General features: G+C 26.3%; 1 protein-coding gene across 1 annotated transcript; it reads left to right on the top strand.

Moving 5' to 3' along the window:
- The first annotated feature begins 16,005 nt into the window (after window positions 1-16,005).
- Window positions 16,006-17,345, top strand: LOC124935593 (integrin-linked protein kinase-like). Its single transcript, XM_047476017.1, has 5 exons — window positions 16,006-16,225; window positions 16,361-16,452; window positions 16,523-16,601; window positions 16,685-16,779; window positions 17,283-17,345. Exons 1-5 carry the CDS (start codon window positions 16,006-16,008, stop codon window positions 17,343-17,345), a joined length of 549 nt encoding a protein of 182 aa, XP_047331973.1.
- Window positions 17,346-21,241: the final 3,896 nt, after the last annotated feature.

Genomic DNA, 21,241 nt, shown 5'->3' with positions numbered 1-21,241 from the left:
TGTGAAACAAGAAATTATATAGCTTAGCGGCAATTAGGGTTTTAGAGAAGATGTATATTGGGCCCATTTACATTTGGATTGGGTTAATTTTATAATATTAACTTGTTTGTCCCCAATTCATTTTTTTATTTTATTCACATACATAATAAATTTAAGTATTTATATATAGTTTTTTAAATTAAATTTTTTTATTTAAATTAAGTTAAAACGATGATAAACAAATATATATTAAAAATCAATTTTTCATCACACATAAAATTAAAATATATATATATATATAGTATTTATAAACTTTATTAAAAAAATATAGTATTTATAAATTTTATTAAAAAAATATAGTATACTATGTGTAATATAAAAATATAAATAAAAAATTAATATATTATATAATATAATATTGTAAAAGAAAAAAATAAAATTAATATTATTATATATTTAAAAATTGGGAAAATGTGAAATGGGGATATGCCTCGGGCCGGACTTCACACAATATGTAAAATGAAAATTCATCAAAATTTTCCTAACATAAAAAAGAAAAATGCTCAAATCATGCTAAGTTTAGAAGATGTACATTGTATTATAAAAAACAATCAATAATTTATATATATATATATATATATATATATATATTAAAAATGAAGATAAAATAAATAAAAAACAAAATTTAAAATTAAAAAATAAAAATCGTTACTAAATGAGGTTATTGAGTTCGAAAGTTTTCGAGAAAAACGATAAACTTACCAACGGACTCTACCAATTTTTCAGAGATAAATTAATGTTTGAGAATAAGATTTTTAACGGGAGTGAGTTAGTAGAAGTGTTATAATTTTAGAAAGCTGGCCTTATCAAGAATAGCAAGATCATTAATAATAATCAAGATTAATAAGAAGAACAAAGAAAGTAGATATTAAATCCAGAAAAAGAACATTATGAATGTATGTCAATATATATCCAAATGAATTCCTAGAAAAAATTACAGAAAAAGACGCTCAATCCTTAACTCCAACTTTGAGATAGTATCTGTATATTCCAACAGTTCTTTCTGGAATTTCTGTCTTTGAGATAGGTACTAATTACGTGAGATCTTCTTTTCATCTCTGGCGATCTTTAATCGACTTAAATCTTTCTTCGTCTTGTTTTCATCCCGGCGAGCATTAGTTAGTAGCAATTGGAAACGTTGAAATAAGACCTTATTCGGTTTTGATAAATTGTTACTTCGATCAAGATCAACAGCGCCAGATGAAGACATGCCTTGGAATTCTGGAAAGTCGTCCGTTTGCAGATCTTTGTAAAAGATAGAGAGAAAGAGAAATCCGTTTGCAGATTTTTGTAAGAGATAGAGATCGAGGAAGAGAAATGAGTTTGTATTTTATTTAAGTAGGGAAAGGAAAGACGTTATTCAGTTAGAGTTAGTTCACTATAACAAATTCAGTAAAAATGAAATTAAATTTTGAACGGTGTTACATGTGAATTTGTTTAACTATCATAATTTTAACTAGCGAGTTTTTCGTACATTTGTATGATTAAAAACAAAATAACAATTTTATCCTCATTTACTTATCGTCTTATTTCCATCAATCAAGCAACATATTCTTTATTAGCGAACCATTTCTTATTTACCGAGCTTTTGGTCAACCAATAATCTTATTTTAATCCACTTACCAAGTCACTTTCGTTACCCAACATATTCTATATTACCCAACTATCTCCTTCTTTACCGAGTTTTATTAACTCATTCCGATAAACAACAATATTATTCCCACTCATTTACTAACTCATTTCCGTCAACTAACTAACATATTCTTTAATCCTCTTTATAATTATTACAAATTTGTATCGGGTGAGAATCGAACATTGAATCTTTATTATGTAGAATGAACACTTCATTATTACACAACTTAAGATTGTTGATTTCTTTTTATAAATTTATGGATGCATATATAATTGATATGACTAACAATTATATATATATAATGTTATATATATAAATAAATTATATAAACGAATTAAAAATATTATTAGTTTAATTATTTAAATTTTGAAGTTATATTATTAGAAATGTCATACGTTCATTAATTTTAAAGTTGATTTTAAAATATAAAGTGATATTATATTAGTTGGTTAAGATGTTAAACATATATTATGAGATTGCAAGTTCAAAACTTGAGAATATTACATTTTTTATTTGATTTTTCAAGTTTATGGGTGGACGGGTGAACCCACGATCCGACCCAATCATCTATTCACTCTCACATATATATTCAAATTAACTACAGTTTTCGACACAGAAATCCGGACACTTTAAAAATTAAGCATTATTATATATATATTATTTAAAGATTTTTTAAATGAATAAACGTTCGTTTTCTTATTTTAACCTAACAATTTTCCTTTCTTAATTAATTTATCCCATAAATAAAATAAAATTAACAACTATCTCATTGGTCTATTTTTCAATATATTTAAACACAAATACGTTCATATTGATAAACTATAGCCAATGTTATATCGTTACGAAGTTTCTATCTCTATTCAAAAAAATTGAAATCTTTCCTTAGATTATACATTTTTTAGTCACCCAAATCAATTTTTAATAAATTAAAATGTGCAAATCTTGAAAACAATACGAAAACAATACTCAATTTTAAAAAATACGTCTAAAACGTTTCTAAATATCATTTTATTTAAAAACGTGGCAAATTAATTAGAAAAATAAAAATAATATATTAAAACAAGATAACACGTGTTTTTTCCTTTCGAAAAAAATTTCAAATGACTAAAATTTTAATAGTTCAACATTATATAACCTTATATATCAGAATTTAAAAGTTAGAATGTCATTCGGTAAAAATGACCGGCCTCAAACAGTGATTAAGCTATATAGTTTTTTTTTAAAAAATAATTTAATTTTATAAAAATAATAATATTTTAATATTTTTATTAATAAATTAAATGACTTTTTAATTCAAAAGATATACTAAGGCGTGTAATTATTATTTTTATATAATACTTTAATAACCCCACCGAGAATTCGGGAGGGGGCGGGACTATCAAATGAGGGTCTTTTTTTATTGAGGTTTTAAAAGAGTAGTCGATTAAAAAGTAACTTTGTGTGATTATTTTGAGGATGGATATTTTGTTTAAAAATACTTATAATGTATTAATATATAAAGATAAAATAAAAATTTAATTTAAAATTATTTTAGTATTTTATTTAATAAATTGTATATTATATATATATATTATGTTATATATATATAAATTAATTAAATATATAATATAATAAATATATTTATTTATTGTTCATATTTAATAAAAAATAATTAAGCTTACTTTTTGTTATAATAATATTATTTTTAAATATATAATACAAAAAATATTATCCGTTATTGGATTTTTGAAAACATAATTTTAAACCGACATCTTAAATATTAATCGAACAACAGTGTATACCGATATTTTAAACCGACGTCTTAAGTATTAATCGACCAGTAGTATATATGGAATCTCGCCCGGTAAAAATTTGTAATAATTATAAAGAGAGAATAAAAATTATGTTGGTTGACGGAAGTAAATTTAAGTAGGTGAGAATATTATTGTTGTTTGACGGAAATGAGTTATAAAGGTTGGTAAATAAGGAAATGGTTGGGTAATATGAAATAAGTTGGTTGACAAAAGTGTGATGGTTGAGTAATAAAGAATATGTTGGTTGGTTGGTTGACGGGAGTAAAGATAAGATTGTTATTTTGATTTTTTAACCGTAAAAATGTATTGAAATCTCGCTAGTTTTTTAATATTTCTAGTAAGATTCCTTTTCTCATGATTATTACTCTTAATCTTAAAACTTTGTTTAATCACAAAATGTTATTTCTCTTTCTCATTTTTCCTATTCAAAAATATTATTTATCTCTTCTCATTTTTCTTCCTAAAAAACTCTTAATTTTTTTTCAACATCATACTAAGTTTTTCTTCCATTATAATAACAACAATATTGTTCTCTTTACAATATCTACTAACTAGGTAAATAATCGGGTATGTTATGTCTTTTTGTTTTCATCAATATTTTTAAAGTTATATTTTATTTTAAAATTTTTACAATCATATCAATATTTAATCGGGTAATGGGTACCCGATAAATCGAGGATGGAGATAAAATAAATACATCCATCGGGGTCGAGTTTAGGGTTAGGGATGACTACTTTATTATCCGACGGGTAGGGTACCCGTTACCATCCCTACACATGGCCTTGTTTGAAAATGCCCATCAGAGTTGAAGCTGTGTTTGTTTTTTTCTTTTAATTTACTTAAAGACTATATTTTTTTAATAATATTTTATTAAAATATTGATTTAAATGAAATAATGTTTTGGAATATACATAGGGGTGAGAAAAATTACCGATATTAAAGGTATATCAAATACCGTACCACAATATAAAGAAAATATCGATTTTTAAGGTATACCGAGAAAAAGGTAAGGTATGATACCAATACCAAAATTATTGGTAAGGTAAAGGTATGAAATTTTTAAAATTTTGGTATATCGAGATATACCGACATAGTATTTATAAATTAAAATATCTATAAATATATATATATATATAATACTTATGAGGAAATAGTTAAATAGATTTGATGCTAATTTAATTATAAAAATATAATTTTTGAATAATATCAAAATATAATTATACTGAAATATTATTCAATATAATGAATCTCTACCTTACCGATGAGATTGATTTTTTTAAGTTAATATATTTTTTTGGTATCAAATGTATAATATCGATATCGTACCGAAATCAAGGTAAGGTAAATGTATGAATTTTTTGTATTCCCAAAATTAAGGTAAATCGAAATCAAGGTATACCGAAATTCAAGGTAAGGTAAATGTATGCATTTTTTGCACCGAAAGTTTAGGTAAGGTATAAGGAAGGTATGGATAAAACATTAAGCTATACCGTACCGACCCACCCCTAAATTATATACTTTAATTATGTATATATTAACAATTTTAATAACATTGTTCTTAAGCTTCAACTTCACTCTAGCTCTAGGTATTTGCAAACATGGTATTATTATCGTTTTAGCTAAGAATGAAAATTTGAAACTGCCCCGCGGTAATCGAACAAAATTGCCCCGTTTGGTGCGGGTTTTTTTCGGTTTGACTTTTAATTGATCGAGAATGGGGCGGAAAATGATATTTGTGTCCCCATCTCGATTATGCCCCGAACACTAAAAACATAATTAAATATATAAAATTACCAATATATTTATTTATTCATTATATTTTATAAGAGTTTTAAGTTTATTTCTTTATAATAAAATAAAATTTAAATATATTATATTAAAAAAATCGTTTATATAATTTAATTATATAAAATTTTATTTATTTTTTAGAATATGATATAAACGGTGCCCCGAGGGAATTTCTGAAACCAAATGGAACGGATATGATAGTAAAAAAATCCCCAAAGTAAAAAAGTAAAAGCGGGACATAATGGAATGGTAAATATATTCTCCACTCCTAAGTCTTAATTCATATATAATAGAATTTCGAATTGCGTTGAAAGTTTTCTATTTCTTGATTGATTCTTGTTTTGTTTGTGATATGATTACGTGATCACTATAATTTAATTATTGAGCCCACAGATCTAGATCCGCCTTTGTATGCTAGCGCGGAAGGTTCTTTCTCACACATAACTAAATACCTAGCCTAAAAGAGTTTTTAAAAATTTTGTTTCTTAATTACTCAGAAATAAAGTTACTTTAAAAAAAAAGTAAAAAATATATCTAAATATTGTTAAGTTCTATTTTGGTTCATAATATCAATTTAAGACGAGACGACTCCCGCGAGAGTCGTTTACTCGCTCTATTTTACGAGATTTGAGAGAAAGGTAATGGAACTTAGTAAAGTAATCGACTAAAAATATATATATTTTTTAAAGTGCACGGTTTAAGTCTACCATAAAAACTCTCGTCTCCTATCGCGAGAGCACATGTAGAAGATAAGACATGTTCGTCGGCACGTTCGACACAATCGGCACGATCAACACGGTCGACACGTTTGGCACGTTCGACACAATCAGAACGGTCGCGCGAAATTCGGTTGTTTGATTCGGCAAAACTTACCTACGAGATTTTAAACCAAAAGTTGAGATTCTTAAATCTCCTATTGAGTTTAAATTACCTGTTGAAGTGGAGGGAAAATGCATTAAAAAATGGGAAATGTAGTTGTTGGGAACTACATAGGTATGAATCGTGTATCTTTCCTAGTCACTAAGGATGTTTTGCTAAAACAATGAAAACATATGGCAATGGAAAAGGTACAAGCAAATCCATGATCTCTATTTCTTGAAATTCAAGCATGAAACAAATCTGGAAAATATTCTAAAGCTGAGACACACATATGTTGGGTCAAACTGTATGAAGCTAGAAAAATAGTCCAAAGGTATGAACCTACTCAGCAAACCGAAGGAAACAACTCAAATTTGGTTCAAACTAAGGAACATTCCAGCTCATATGTATAACGCAGAAGCACTTAGCCATTTTGCTAGTCTCTTTGGGAAATCATTATATATGGACCCAATAATAGAGGAAAACGAACACATCACATATGCTAAGATAAACATTGAAATGCATCCTAAAAACACTTTACCAACAAAGATGACAATAGTTGATAGAAGAGGCAAACCCACATACATGGATATTACGTATGAATGGAGGCTAAACAAATGTATGTTCTGCAATACTTTTGAACATCCCATTAATAATTGTGCAAAAGCAATTGAAGAACTAAAGGAAAAGCTAAAAGTTCAGGAGCAAAATGAGGAAGCTGAAACTGAAGAATCAGACCATTAGAATGAGGAAGTTAAAAATAGAGATGCAGATTATGAGAATGATGAAGAATCAAAAGAAATGAAGGATGAAAAATTAGAGAAAGAAGATGAAGAGTCAGGGAAGGAAAATGGGAAGAATCGGAGGAAGGAAGTGATAAGAATGAAGTTAATGAAAGTGAAGAGGAAACTTTGAAAATATACCAAAGCAAGTCAGACAAAAATGAAGCAAATGAATGTGAAGGTAAATGTGAAATTCCTAAAATACTGTGTTAAAATATAATTGTTAGAATTTATGAAAATTTTTAATAATGAATGGATAAAACTAAGGTCAATTAAATATATAAGTTAAACTGCTAAGTTATATCAAATATATTAATTATTTTAAAGATAACAACAAGGTGTTGTATTACAGTGGTAAGCACCCTTGCTTGTCACACGGGTGACTAGGATCGAATCTCACCAGCTACAAATAAATAATCGTATTTTTTGTTATTTCAGGAAAGCTGAGCAAAATACCGAAATTTCCATGTAGGCGAGATCAGTCCGGTATTTAATGTTCCGGCTGTGGAGATCGGTTTCTAGGATCGACTTCAGACATCGGTTTACCGATCGGTCGGTTTCACATTGCTCAACCGGTTCGGTAGTGGTTTCGGCTTTACCGATATTTGACGGTGCAACCGGAAATCGGTTCGGTAGTGGAGATCGGTCAACCGATACTTAATGCACCTGAAGTGAAGATCGGTCAACCGACACTTAATGCACCTGAAGTGAAGATCGGTCAACCAATATTTAATGAAATATGGCCGGTTAATTAATTGCCTCCAGTGATAAATGAGCTCCAGTCAATTAATTGATTTCAGTATTAAATGAGCTCCGTTCATTTAATTGCCTTCAGCTCCGTTATTAAATGCCTTCAGCATTCTCAACTCCAAATTAAGATTCCATTATGAGGAGTCTGGAAAAACAGTTTTCATATGATTAGATTGTTCCATTGCCATTTTAATATAAGTCTGATGAAACTTTTCTTGGAAACAGAAGCCTTCCATAAAAGATCAGATTGCCATTTTAGTGTAAGTCTGAAGACTGCCTAGGAGCAGATGCAGCAGAGACAGACTGTCAACATGTCCTATGAAGCAAATTTGACCGTTACAAGTATCTGTTGTCATATTTCTACTATTTAAGGGGTTCAACAAGAGAGAGAACATGAAAGACTTGAAGATCAGAGAGCTCTCTTGCTAATCAAAATAATCTCTCTCTACAAATACATTCAAGCTTTTGCTTCAACATATCTTTTCTGTGAGAGAGTATTTTTCATACCGAAAATTATTGTATCACTTCTCCATCATGTGAGTTCTTTGTAAGTTGATAGAGTGTCAAAAAGTGTTGTGTGTTCTAGGAGTTCGAAAGCAGGCAACAACTAAGTCCTGGCTGTTCGGCTGGGTTGTGTACAAGTGTGTTGTATTTAACCAAATCTTTTAGTGAATACTCTTCTCAAGGTTGAGAAGAGTATCCTTTCGAGGTCGAGAAGAAGGGGTGACGTAGGAGAGTTTGCTCTGAACATCCAAAAAATTCTTGTGTTGTGTTATTTTCTCTTTCCGGTCATCTTAGTTTCCAAACCGATTCCTATTATCATAATCGTTTTCCCCTTAGTCTTATTTCTGTCTGATTTGTGTGTTGCTTCAAACTGAAACAAACATTTCCGCCATTGAACTCAGTTCAAGAGTTTGTGACAGTTTGCGTAGAATAGAGACCAATGTTAATCTTTAACTGGATTAGCGCCAACCGTTGAGTGTGTGTGTAAGAGTTCTCCTTTAGCCGGATCCTGATTCCCTATCGGTGATCCCGATCCTAACAAGTGGTATCAGAGCGAGGTTCTCTATTCTCAAGCAACATCAATCTTTAGAATCATGTCTCTGTTAAACATGATTCCCAAAGGACTAATAAGCCACGGACCCAAAGAAAAATGGGTATCAAATCTGTTATTGTCTATGAATGCAGGTAAATCAAGACAAAAACTTGGAAGAAACAGCATTGCATCTAGACAGTCGGTTGCTGACGAAAACATCACATGAAGGGAACAAGAATGAAGTGGCTAACATCCTCACGAAGTCACTTCTCGAGTCTATGTTTTCTTCCCTTAGAAATATTTTAGGATTGTTAGATTACAATAATTCCTAAACTGATTTTATCATAAAACTCGCCTGGTTTGAATATTTATTCTAAATAATTAAAAAGAGAGAAATTGATAAGTAATAGTTAATTAAGTAGTAGTATTAATTAACTATTTAAATATGCTAATTAACTTAAGCGACCAACAATTATAAGTTTTAAATATTAAAATTAAATAATCAAAAAGGGAGAAGTTGTTAGAATTTATGAAAAGTTTTAATAATGAATGGATAAAACTAAGGTCAATTAAATATATAAGTTAAACTGCTAAGTCATATCATATATATTAATTGTTTTAAAGATAACAACAAGGTGTTGTAGTGCAGTGGTAAACACCCTTGTCTGTCACACGGGTGACCAGGTATCCAAACCACTACCGATATTTGACGGCACGACCGAAAGTCGGTTCGGTAGTGGAGATCGGTCAACCGACACTTAATGCACCTGAAGTGAAGATCGGTCAACCGGTATTTAATGAAGCATGACTGGTTAATTAATTGCCTTCGGTGATAAATGAGCTCCGGTCAATTAATTTGTTTCAGTATTAAATGAGCTTCGATCATTTAATTGCCTTCAGCTCCGGTTATTAAATGCCTTCAACATTCTTAACTCCAAATTAAGATTCCATTAAGAGTCCGGAAAAACAGTTTTCATATGATTTCATTGCCATTTTAATATAAGTCCGATGGAACTTTTCTTGGAAACAGAAGTCTGCCATAAAAAATCAGATTGTCATTTTAGTGTAAGTCTGAAGACTGCCTGGGAGCAGATGCAGCAGAGACAGACTGTCAACATGTCTTATGAAGAAAATTTGACCGTTACAAGTATCCGTTGGAGAAATATGACCGTTGTCATATTTCTACTATTTAAGGGGTTCAACAAGAGAGAGAACATACAACACTTAAAGATCAGAGAGCTCTCTTGCTAATCAAAATAATCTCTCTCTACAAATACATTCAAGCTTTTGCTTCAGCATATCTTTTCTGTGAGAGAGTGTTTTTCTTACCGAAAATTATTGTATCACTTCTCCATCATGTGAGTTCTTTGTAAGTTGATAGAGTGTCTATCAACAAGTGTTGTGTGTTCTAGGAGTTCGAAAGCAGGCAACAACTAAGTCATAGTTGTTCGACTGGGTTGTGTACAAGTGTGTTATATTTAACCAAATCTTCTAGTGAATACTCTTCTCAAGGTTTAGAAGAGTATCCTTCTCGAGGTTGAGAAGAAGGGGTGACGTATGAGAGTTTACTCCGAACATCCATAAAATTCCTGTGTTGTGTTATTTTCTCTTTCTGGTCATCTTAGTTTCCAAACTGATTCTTATCCTAACTGTTTCCCCTCATTTCAACTGATTCCTCCTTAGTCTTATTTCTATCCGATTTGTGTGTGTTGCTTCAAACTAAAACAAACATTTCCGCCCTTAAATTCGGTTCAAGAGTTTGTGACAGTTTGCGTTGAATAGAGACCAATGTTAATCTTTAACCGGATTTACGCCAACCGTTGAGTGTGTGTGTGTAAGCGTTCTCCTTTAGCCGGACTCCGGTCCCCTATCGTCGATCCCGATCCTAATATACTGAAACATAATTTTTTTATCAGATTAGTGCTGGCTTCTCTAAAGCAAAACTAATTCAAGGGAATGAAGTCAATGCTCAGAAACAGTCATCATCAAATACAACAGTTCCATCACCAATAAAGAAGCATAGAGCCAAATAGGTAATTAGAAAAAGTAGGTGGGCTACGAGAGCAGCAGATTGGGATCCGAAAGTAGCGGAAATGATATTGGGTACATTGAACAAGAATGTAATATAGTATGATTGATATGCTTTAGTTGTTTGTAATCTCTGTTTTTTTATTTGTTTTTAATCAGATACTATAGAGTCGTTTGATTCTTTTAATCAAAGTTAGGGTTAGTTTAACTTTGATAATTGATCATTTCTCTTACTTTTGGATTTTTAATGAAATGACATTAATTTTTTTTTAAATACCCTTAAAGACGGAGTTAAAATGTTTTTAAATCGATGGAGCAAAAAATAAACATTTCCGATACAACAAAAATATTCCTCGCATTGTTTTAGACCATCTTTTCATAATTTATAAATTTAAAACATTAAGTATTAAGATTTAAGATACATTATAATTTATAAAAAAAATACATTAAACTTAATCGTTAACATTAAATATTAAGATATATCATAATTTATAAAAAAAAACTTAGAATTAAACTTAAGCTAGTAACATATTAGACATTCTCAATTTATAAACTAATTTATAAATTTTAAAATAATTAACAATAAATCAAGACATTAACTAAGATTATGTAATTAGATTATTGATTTCATGAAAAGAAAAACACAACTGGAAAATATAATGATTATTGAAATGTGGTTTGACTACTAATTCTTTAAAATTTTAATGAATTAAGAATTAGTACTAGTTCTCTAAAAAATATTAATTGTGTACGACAATATTGATTATTTTTTATTTTTTCTAGAACGTTGGATAACGTTTCTCTTATAGGATGCGATTAATCCCTGCGGGTTAAACACTTAGCCCGCAAACACACTTAAATATTTAACCAGACGCATAATTTACCGTTGACGGCTCGAATTCAAAACCTCAGGGAGATCTGGAGATATCCACATTTTGTTGCCTAGAGGAGAGGTGACAGTATTGATTATTAAAGAACAATGAACTTGAAAACATATTTGGCTTTTATTTATTTAATTTTTTTTAACAAAACACAACAAATTTAATTACAAGATATACCTATTTTAACTTATCATTTATTATTTTGTATACTCTTTAGCTAAGTATTATCCTAAATTTTAATTATTTTGATATTAATGGATACAATATTTTACCAAAACAATTATTTATTTTAATTTTGAATTTAATTTTAATTTTTTTTGAAAAAATGGATACAACATATTTTCTTTTAATAATTATATATTATCTTTTTACCTTGATTTTAGTTATTTTGGGTTTATAAACTATTTTATCAATATAATTATTTATTTTATTTTTAGTCTTTATTTTAATTATTTTAGAATAAATAGATACAATATTTTCCCCAAAATAATGATTTATTCCAAATAATATGAAATCTTATGAATCCAAAGAGTTAAAATTGGTTGTGTAATATTTTTTAATTATTAATTTATATATAAGTAATTATATTTTCTATCTTATTATATATATATAAATATATATATATATATTTTCTCTCATTATTAATTTGTATATTTATGTAAAAAAAAAGTAATTTTAAATATATCTTATATAATATTCTATATTCATTTATTTTATTTATACATATATTTGAAAAAAAAAAAACTATTTTCATCCACGTCTAAATATGTTTAAATAAAAAAACTGTATATAAAGTTATATAGAATGATATTATATTTATTGAATATTATGTTATTTTAAAAAATAAATCTCAAAATTAAGTAATTTTCATGTTTTTGTATAAAATTAGAAACAAAAAAATATCTACAACTTATAAATTGTGAGTTTACAACCTCTTTATTCCTTAACTATATCTATTTGCGAAGTAATAAATTATTGAAAAGATTCTTGAGCTTATTTTTTTAATATTTTACATAAACACCAATTTCATAAATATTAATTTAAAAGGATATATTTATTAGAAATATACAAAATACTATGTCCTCTGAAACTGAAACTTAAATATAATAAATTATTTGGATCAATACGCTAATTATTAGAAAAATTGATTTACTTAGTGGAGGATATGATTATATTTAGTTTAGAACTTTTAGATTGTGCAAGCAAATTATGTATTTGAGAATCACATTATAACATCATAATATTGGATATTGGATATTGGATATTGGATATTGGATATGTGAATGAATTTATGAAATGGATTGATGGATTATAACGTCGTAATATTATAATATTAGATATGTGAATGAATTTAAGATATGAATGGATAGATATTTGGAATGAGAATAAGTATGATCGATAAAAATATAGTGTTTGGTTATTAGTATTAATAATTCTCATTTCTGCGTTTGGATATTTTTATTCTCATTTAATAGTATTTAAATTTATTAAAGATAAATATTAATATTATTTTGTAAATGGAATTAGTATTAATATTTTTATTTTATTTTTATTTAATTAAAATAATAATATTATTTTTTATCATAATTGTTTAAATATATAAAATAATGATTATACTAATTATATATATGTTTTAAGAATACTTATAAGAAATAGTTGAAGAATTCAAATTCAAATATAAGTCCAAAGTCTTTAAAATATTATATATGAATAATTAATTAAATTAAATATAATGTTTTGCTTAATAATATATATTATAACATTGTATAATTTTTTTTAATAATAATTTTTTTTAAAATATTTCATATTTAACTTTTTAAATATTTTTTAAATATTTTTATATATATAATTGTTATTTTATTTGTAAGTTTTTATATTTTAATTAATATATTATAATTTTATTATTAATATATAATATTTAAAATTAATTATATAAAAATGATAATATTATTATTAGTTATTGTAATTATTATTAAATTTTATTTTATTAATTAAATTTTAATTTACATAAATTTTGATATTATTTAAATAATTGAAACAAATTTTAATAAATAAATAAATAATTATTATTATTTTCATTATGAGAGAATATAAAAGAGTGAACATCATGGGAGAGAAAATATATCATTCGAGCATATATTCATTCTCTACCAATTTATAAAGGAATAGATGATTCTCTACCAATTTAGAAAGGAACAGATGATTCCTAAGTATCCGGTAATTAAATTGCTGAAATGAAACCCATCAACCAAACACCTAATTTTATGTTTTTATTCTTATTTTCATATTTTTTTTATATTCTCACCCAACTAGACTGAAATTTACTAAATTAGACTTTTATATCTTATTTTTTTTAAACATAATTAATTTCACTTATCACGTTTTCTTAACTTAATTATTTTTCAACTATATAATTTTAAATGTATACATTTATTTTTTAAATCAAGTATTTTTATCACATTTTAAATTTAGTATATTTATTGTATTTTAGCAATGATATTCATGGAATATCTATAATCTTTATCTCCTCCCATAGAAAAAATAATTCTTGAATTCGCCCTTGGTTCAACATCTTTCATATGTAACCATATTTGTATCATCTCGGGATGCATAGGGAAAGTGGTGATGATAAAATTTGTTAAACTTTTTCATTATCTTATTCTTGTGAAAAATTCAACATACCACTCATTCATCTTAAACAAATAATATTTTGGATCATATATATTTCTATATTCAAATGTTTTGTGCCCATTTTAAACATTTTTGGATATGGGTTTGAATTTGAATCTAGAACTAAAGAGAATCTATCAATCAATTTTTGAATATATTTCAAAACTTGATTTAATATTGATCAACATCTAAATGAGATATTTAATCTGACATAATGTTTTAAAAAAAGGTTATTAATAGTTACCAAATGGAAAGCTTTAAATATTGATGTATAATATTTTGATTATACCTTTGTAGTCCTAAATGGGAGTTTTGTTTCTAGCCTATACTCATGCATGACACAATTGGATTTCTCACCCTTAGGACTTAGGAGTTCTACCTTTTTAAAAAACTAGGGTTTCTTCATTCCAACCAACACCCCTTCACGAAAAATCTCCTTTTCTTTCTCGTGGATCGAGTATTTTTATCTCTTAAGTTAAAGAAGTATATATCATTCATTTTCTCCCAATGATTCTTTAACTACATACAATTACAAGTATTTAAGATATCCATTGCACTACATAGAATACAAACCACAATGAAACATCAAATAATAAGGATTTTGAGTTTTTATAAATAGAAACTTAGGAGTTCCAATGGCTCACACTTGTTTAGATGAAACCTGAACTCATGTGGAATTGTTTTCTTCCATTTATGAAAGTGGTCTATATATGTTTCATCATCAAATAATCCTTTTTATAAACTAGCTATATGATAACAATATTAATGACTAATTTTAAATAAACATGAGTAATTAAAACCGTTAAAATTAAATGTCACTTTATAATTAATAGAGAAATGATTAGGTGAGAGAATTTGGTGAGGGAATGACTTGACATAGCTGAAAAAATCAAATATTTCTCTCTTTCCTCCCACTTTTACATTTTTCAACCAATGATGACAAGTCTCTCACCAAATTCTCTCTCTCTATCACTCTTTTAATTAATATGTCTAATTATACATTACCTCCATATTTATTAATAAATATTTTAGTTAATAATTTAATTGATAAAAAAATAAAAATAAATATTAATTATTTGAAATTTTTTATAAACCTATATAGAACTTATAGTTTTATTCCAAATAAAATTATGCCTTATATTATTTTCATTTTATAATATATATAATATATACCCTATTTTCTTGGCATATTTTAATTTTATTCTAAATAAAATTTGATAAATTTAAAGAAAATAATTCTATAATAATTACTGTGCCAACCAAAAAAACAAAATTATGAAAAAATAAAACTAATCATCAAATAATAAGTTGACCAAAACTAAAGAAATAATTAAATAAAAAGAATTCAGATTTGAAAAATTCATTTATATATAATTTTATTTTACGAATAATTTTGTGTTAGTTTTATTTAAAAATGATCTAATTAAGAAGTATTCAAAATAATGTATATAAATATAATAATATAAATTAATTAATTAAAATAATATATATATATATATATAAATTAAAAGTAAACAACCAATCATAATTGAATAATAAGATAATAACTTATGTTTAACAACTAAAACTAAAGCCAATAATTCAAAATATTAATCTTTAGCTAGGAATTAGTAATATCTTGTTATTAATTATATAGTGTTCAAAATTAATTTCTCCTATATTTGTGGATTCTATCAAATCTATAAATACAATATCTATCTTCATATTTTATTTACCCAATTTCAAGAGAAGGCAAAATTATTTGATCATGGATAACAATAGTAGTAGTGACGACGAAAATAGCAGTAGCACTGACGAAAGCAGTATTAGTACTATTGATGATAGCAGTAGCAGCGATGATGACTCAATTTCCTTAGATGATGTCAACAAATTAATGGCGGAATTTGAGTCTGAAGTTCATCCTCACTTCAGGGAAATCGCTGCCGCTATTAGAAATGACGATGAATTTGGTCTCAGTGTTGCCCTAGGTATAACAATTCAATTTGATAGACATTGGAAATTTTTATAAATTCATGTTTTGTTTGTTTATTATATACTCTTGGATTTCGTATAAAAAATCTGTGTTAGAATTTTTTTTTTATTAATTTAATTCGTTTTTATAGATAATTTCAGCGGAAACATTGACCAACCTTTGATAAATGGAGATACTGCTCTTAATTATGCATGTAAAAGATATAGTAAATTATGTTTCAAGGTAAATAGTAATTAAATTTTTTAAGATGAATTATTATTAAATAAATGTGTTGAAAAGAGTATCTTTGTAGCTATTACTTCGAAGAGGCTGTAATATAGAGGCGAAAACTACTTCTGGAGAAATTCCACTTCATATGGCGTGTGGATCAGGTTAAATTTTCTTAGTAATTCTATTATTATAATAGTTATATATTATTTTATAATGCTATATCAATATATGGTTATGGTTGTAGGTTTATATAAAATTGTTCAAATTATATTTGATTATACCGCTGATCGAGATATTATAAACAGAATGCTTCAATCAGTTAATATGTTTGGTGAAACGGTAAGTGTTATTCTTAATACTTTATTTTATTTTATTTATTAATAATTTGATGTTTTTATTAATTATAATTAAATGTATTTTTTTTTATGAAACAGCCTTTACACACTGCAGTAGTTGGTAGAAATATTAATGTTATTAAATTATTATTTAACGTTGGAGCTATTAATATTGGTATAAATAAAATGCTAGAATCTCGTGATAGACATGGAGGAACAGTAAGTTTTTTTTATATATTAACAAAATTTAATTTGTGAAAATATTTTCATAAATTGAAATCTAAAATTTCAATTCAATTTTTTTTATGGCAGCCACTTCATACAGCAGCAAAATATGGAAATTCGAAAGTTGTAAAATTATTATTAGAATTCGGAGCTTCTACTGAAATAATAAATTATAATGGAAATGTTAGTTGTAAAAAATACATTTTTATTTGGATTTTGTTTTCTTTTCAAATATTTAATAAAATATTTTATTTTTAAAATATTTTTTTGTTGTTGTTGCAGATTCCATGGGAATTGGCCAAACCAAACTCAGGAATTAGAAGAGTTCTAGAGGAATCTGATTAAAATGTTTTTTTTATGTTTTACATTTTTATATATACTTCTTTTATCACATTTTCTCTCTTTTTGCCTACTTTTTATAATTAATAATAATGCTTACTTTAAAAAAAAAATTGATCACAACTTACATATTGAATTAAAAATAATACTATCTTAATCGGTTAAAATGTAGAAGTTAAATTAATAAAAATGTACTAAGTATTATTTATTATATTAGTTTGTTAAAATGTTGAATTTATATAGTAAAGTTACAAAAGTATTAGATTTGTGTATCATACTTTTTAATTTTTTTTATGTAATAATTTTAAGTTTATCAACGGGTCAACTCATAACCCGACAAAGTGTTCATTTCCTATCACATACCTAACTAAATTAACTATAATTCTCGATCAGTCAATAACTTTAAAATTAAACATTTATATTTATCATTTGCTACCTATTAAATAAACAATGATAGCTATTTAAAAAGTTAGAGCATACTATAAAAATAAATGTTCATAATTTATAGCAGAAGAAGTGTAGACATGAAACAACAAAAATGATTTAACTTGTTAATATTAGAGTACTATAATGAAAAATAAAATAAAAAATTGATTTAACTGATTTGACTAAAAAAAATCAAATCTATATTAGATTGCATTATATGCATAATCATGATATAATAAATTGTTAGAGTTATTTTGAGAGGTGAAATTGATTTATAAAAAAATATTAAGATTAGGAATTTGAAACTGAATGTTCAGACTTAACTAATTTGGGGGCTCATGCGGGCAGAAATCAGAATTCCAACCAGAAAAAACAAACTTTATTTTTTTCAGTTAAAATGTGAAATTACTTATAATTTTTTAAAAAATTAAATATAATTAAATATTTTATTTATTTAATTATTAAAAAAATAATAAAATATACATTTATTTATTCGTTTTTTATTTTAGTCCTTCATCAATATTTTTTAAGCCCACAATTGAATCTTGATCCGTCCTGATAGCATGCATATACACAATATGGTGTATTTTCTGTATATCTTATTTATGTGTTATTATTACTTCTTATAGATAATTCTGTTTATATTATATATATATATATATATAATTAGTTAAAAATTTCACTTTCCATAAATTCTTTTTGTTATGATGCATCACAAGAATTTTTTTTTATAGAGATCAGAAATTGTCTAAAGTACGGGTTTAAGGTTAACTTTTTATTTAATTAATTTTATTTTAAAACTATCCAAACTGGTTCGAATTCTGTCCCCGCCTAATCACTTGAGATGCTTTTTAGGTATAGGTGGTACTGGACAAGCAAGAAATTAATTCTTAATATTTTATTTTTGGCCTTTTATTTTTTTATACCTTTATTAAGAAAAAGTTGGTTAATCAAAATATATAATAGTACTTTGTATTATTAAGAAGTTTCAAACCCTATATATTAATACATTTTAAGAATTCAGATTTTAAAATGCATATTTATAAAAATCTAAGTCTTTTTTTAAATTTTTTATCAAAAGAATAATCTTTCAAAATAAATTTCATTTTTTATTGCTAATTTTGTGATGCACATAATTAGAATAATAGAGTTTTTGACGATCAACATTGACGACGACGAATATACGTCATAGTTAAAAAATATTATTAGGGACGACGATTAAACCGTTGTGGTTAATAAATATTATTAGGGACGGCAACTTCGTCGTGATTAATAAAAAATATCAACCACGGTTTTCGTTGTTTACGTCGTGGCTAATATTTTGACTTTTCTGCCCGCTTTTCTCCCGCCATTATTATCAGCGACGGCTTTTAACATAAACGTCGTGGTTAAAAGTCAGGCTTTCCATCTTTTCTCCGCTATTTTTAAAAAGTTTATTAGCCACGACGATAGCGTAATGTTGTGGCTAATAAACTATAATATCAACCACGACATCATGTTATCACTGTGGCTAATATTCTAAATTATTAGTCACGACGATAGCATAATATCATGACTGATATTATAGATTATTAGCCACAACATTATGTTATCGTCGTCCCTAATAATAATATCAACGACCCACCGACAAATATCGTCGCTGATATTCTTTGCCAAAAAAAATTATTACTTTTAAATAGCACGCTCCTCTCTTGCTTATCCTTAAGGATTATGATACTATGAAATTCATATCAAACCCACTATAATGGTAAAATTTATGTAATAGAAGTTAAATGATTATTCATTTTTTTATATTTAATGTGTAAAGTTATAAATAAAAAATAAAACTTAAATGTGTTATCTTTTTAAATAACAAAATTTAATCAATGTGAAATTTTATGTTTATTCTATTTGATTAAGTTTTTTTAAACGGTTGAATATGACAATTATTATTGATGTATTATAAATTGTGATTCAATTTATTTTATAAAAAAATTAAAATTTTAAATTTTTTCTTAATTATTTGACTTATATTTTGTCTGTTTACATCGCACAGAAATCCTCCTAGTATATATAATGATGCTTAATTTTCAAAGTGTCCAGATTGTCGGGTCAAGACTTGTGGTTAATTTAGATATATATGTGAGAGTAAATGGATACTTGGGTCGAATTATGGGTTGACCCACCCATAAACTTAAAACGGTTAAAAATAAAATTAAAAATGATATATGTATGTTTCGAAATTGCAACCTAACAAAATATATACAACTCTTTAACCAACTAGGATAATAAAATTTTATATTTTAAATTCAACACCAAATTTGATGAATACGAGATATTTTTAATAATATAAGTTCAACTTTTTAACTAACTAAACTATATATATAATGATGCTTAATTTTTAAGATGTCCGGAATTATCGGGTCGAGAGTTGTGATTAATTTGGATATATATGTGAGAGTAAATGGATACTTGGATCAGATTATGAGTTGACCCACTCATAAACTTAAAACGGTTAAAAATAAAATTAAAAATAATATGTTATGTTTCGAACTTGCAACCTAACAAAAACAAGTACAACTCTTTAACCAACTATGCTAATAAGACTTTATATTTTAAATTCAACACTAAATTTGATGATCGCGGACATTCTTAATTATATAAGTTTAACTTTTTAAATAACTAATATATATATAATGATGCTTAATTTCAATGTGTTCGGAATGCCGAGTCGAGACCCGTGGTTAATTTAGATATATGTGAGAGTAAATAGATACTTAAGTCGGATTGTGGGTTGATCCACCCATAAACTTATAACGGATAAAAATAAAATTAAAAATGTTATATGTATGTTTCGAACTTGAACCTAATAAAATAATTACAACTATTTAACCAACTAAGCTAATAAAACTTTATATTTTAAATTTAATACCAAATTTGATAATGCATGATATTCATAACAATAAAATTTCAATTTTTTAACTAACTAATCTTCATTTATATATATATATAATGATGCTTAATTTTCAAAGTGTATGGATTGCCGGGTCGAGAATTATGGTTAATTTGGATATATATTTGAGAGTAAATAGATATTTGGGTTGGATTGTGGGTTGACTCACACATAAACTTAAAACGGTTATGTATGTTTCGAACTTACAACCTAACAAAACAAGTACAACTCTTTAACCAAGTGTGATTGAGATGTTGTTTGCCAAAAGATAATAGACCGTTAACAATTGAAAGTTGTTATTATATATATATCAAATATTTGATTGACCAAAGTGTGAGGTCATGATTCTAAATATTAAAAAATATCAATCAAATATTTGATGGAGCGAAGTGAAAGCAGTGTCGGACTTGAGATTTCGAGGTCTGAGGCGAGCACAAAACTTGGTGCCCTCAAAGCTTAATATTTATACATATATTTTTTTTATCGATTTAAATATAATAGTATTTGTAACATGAATTCTAGAAATAAAATACCATCAAAACAA

The sequence above is a fragment of the Impatiens glandulifera genome, chromosome 4, assembly GCF_907164915.1.
Source record: "Impatiens glandulifera chromosome 4, dImpGla2.1, whole genome shotgun sequence".
In the NCBI taxonomy this organism is placed as follows: Eukaryota; Viridiplantae; Streptophyta; class Magnoliopsida; order Ericales; family Balsaminaceae; genus Impatiens; species Impatiens glandulifera.
The sequence above is the reverse complement of the archived record's forward strand: the minus strand, read 5'-3'. Positions and strand labels throughout refer to the sequence as shown.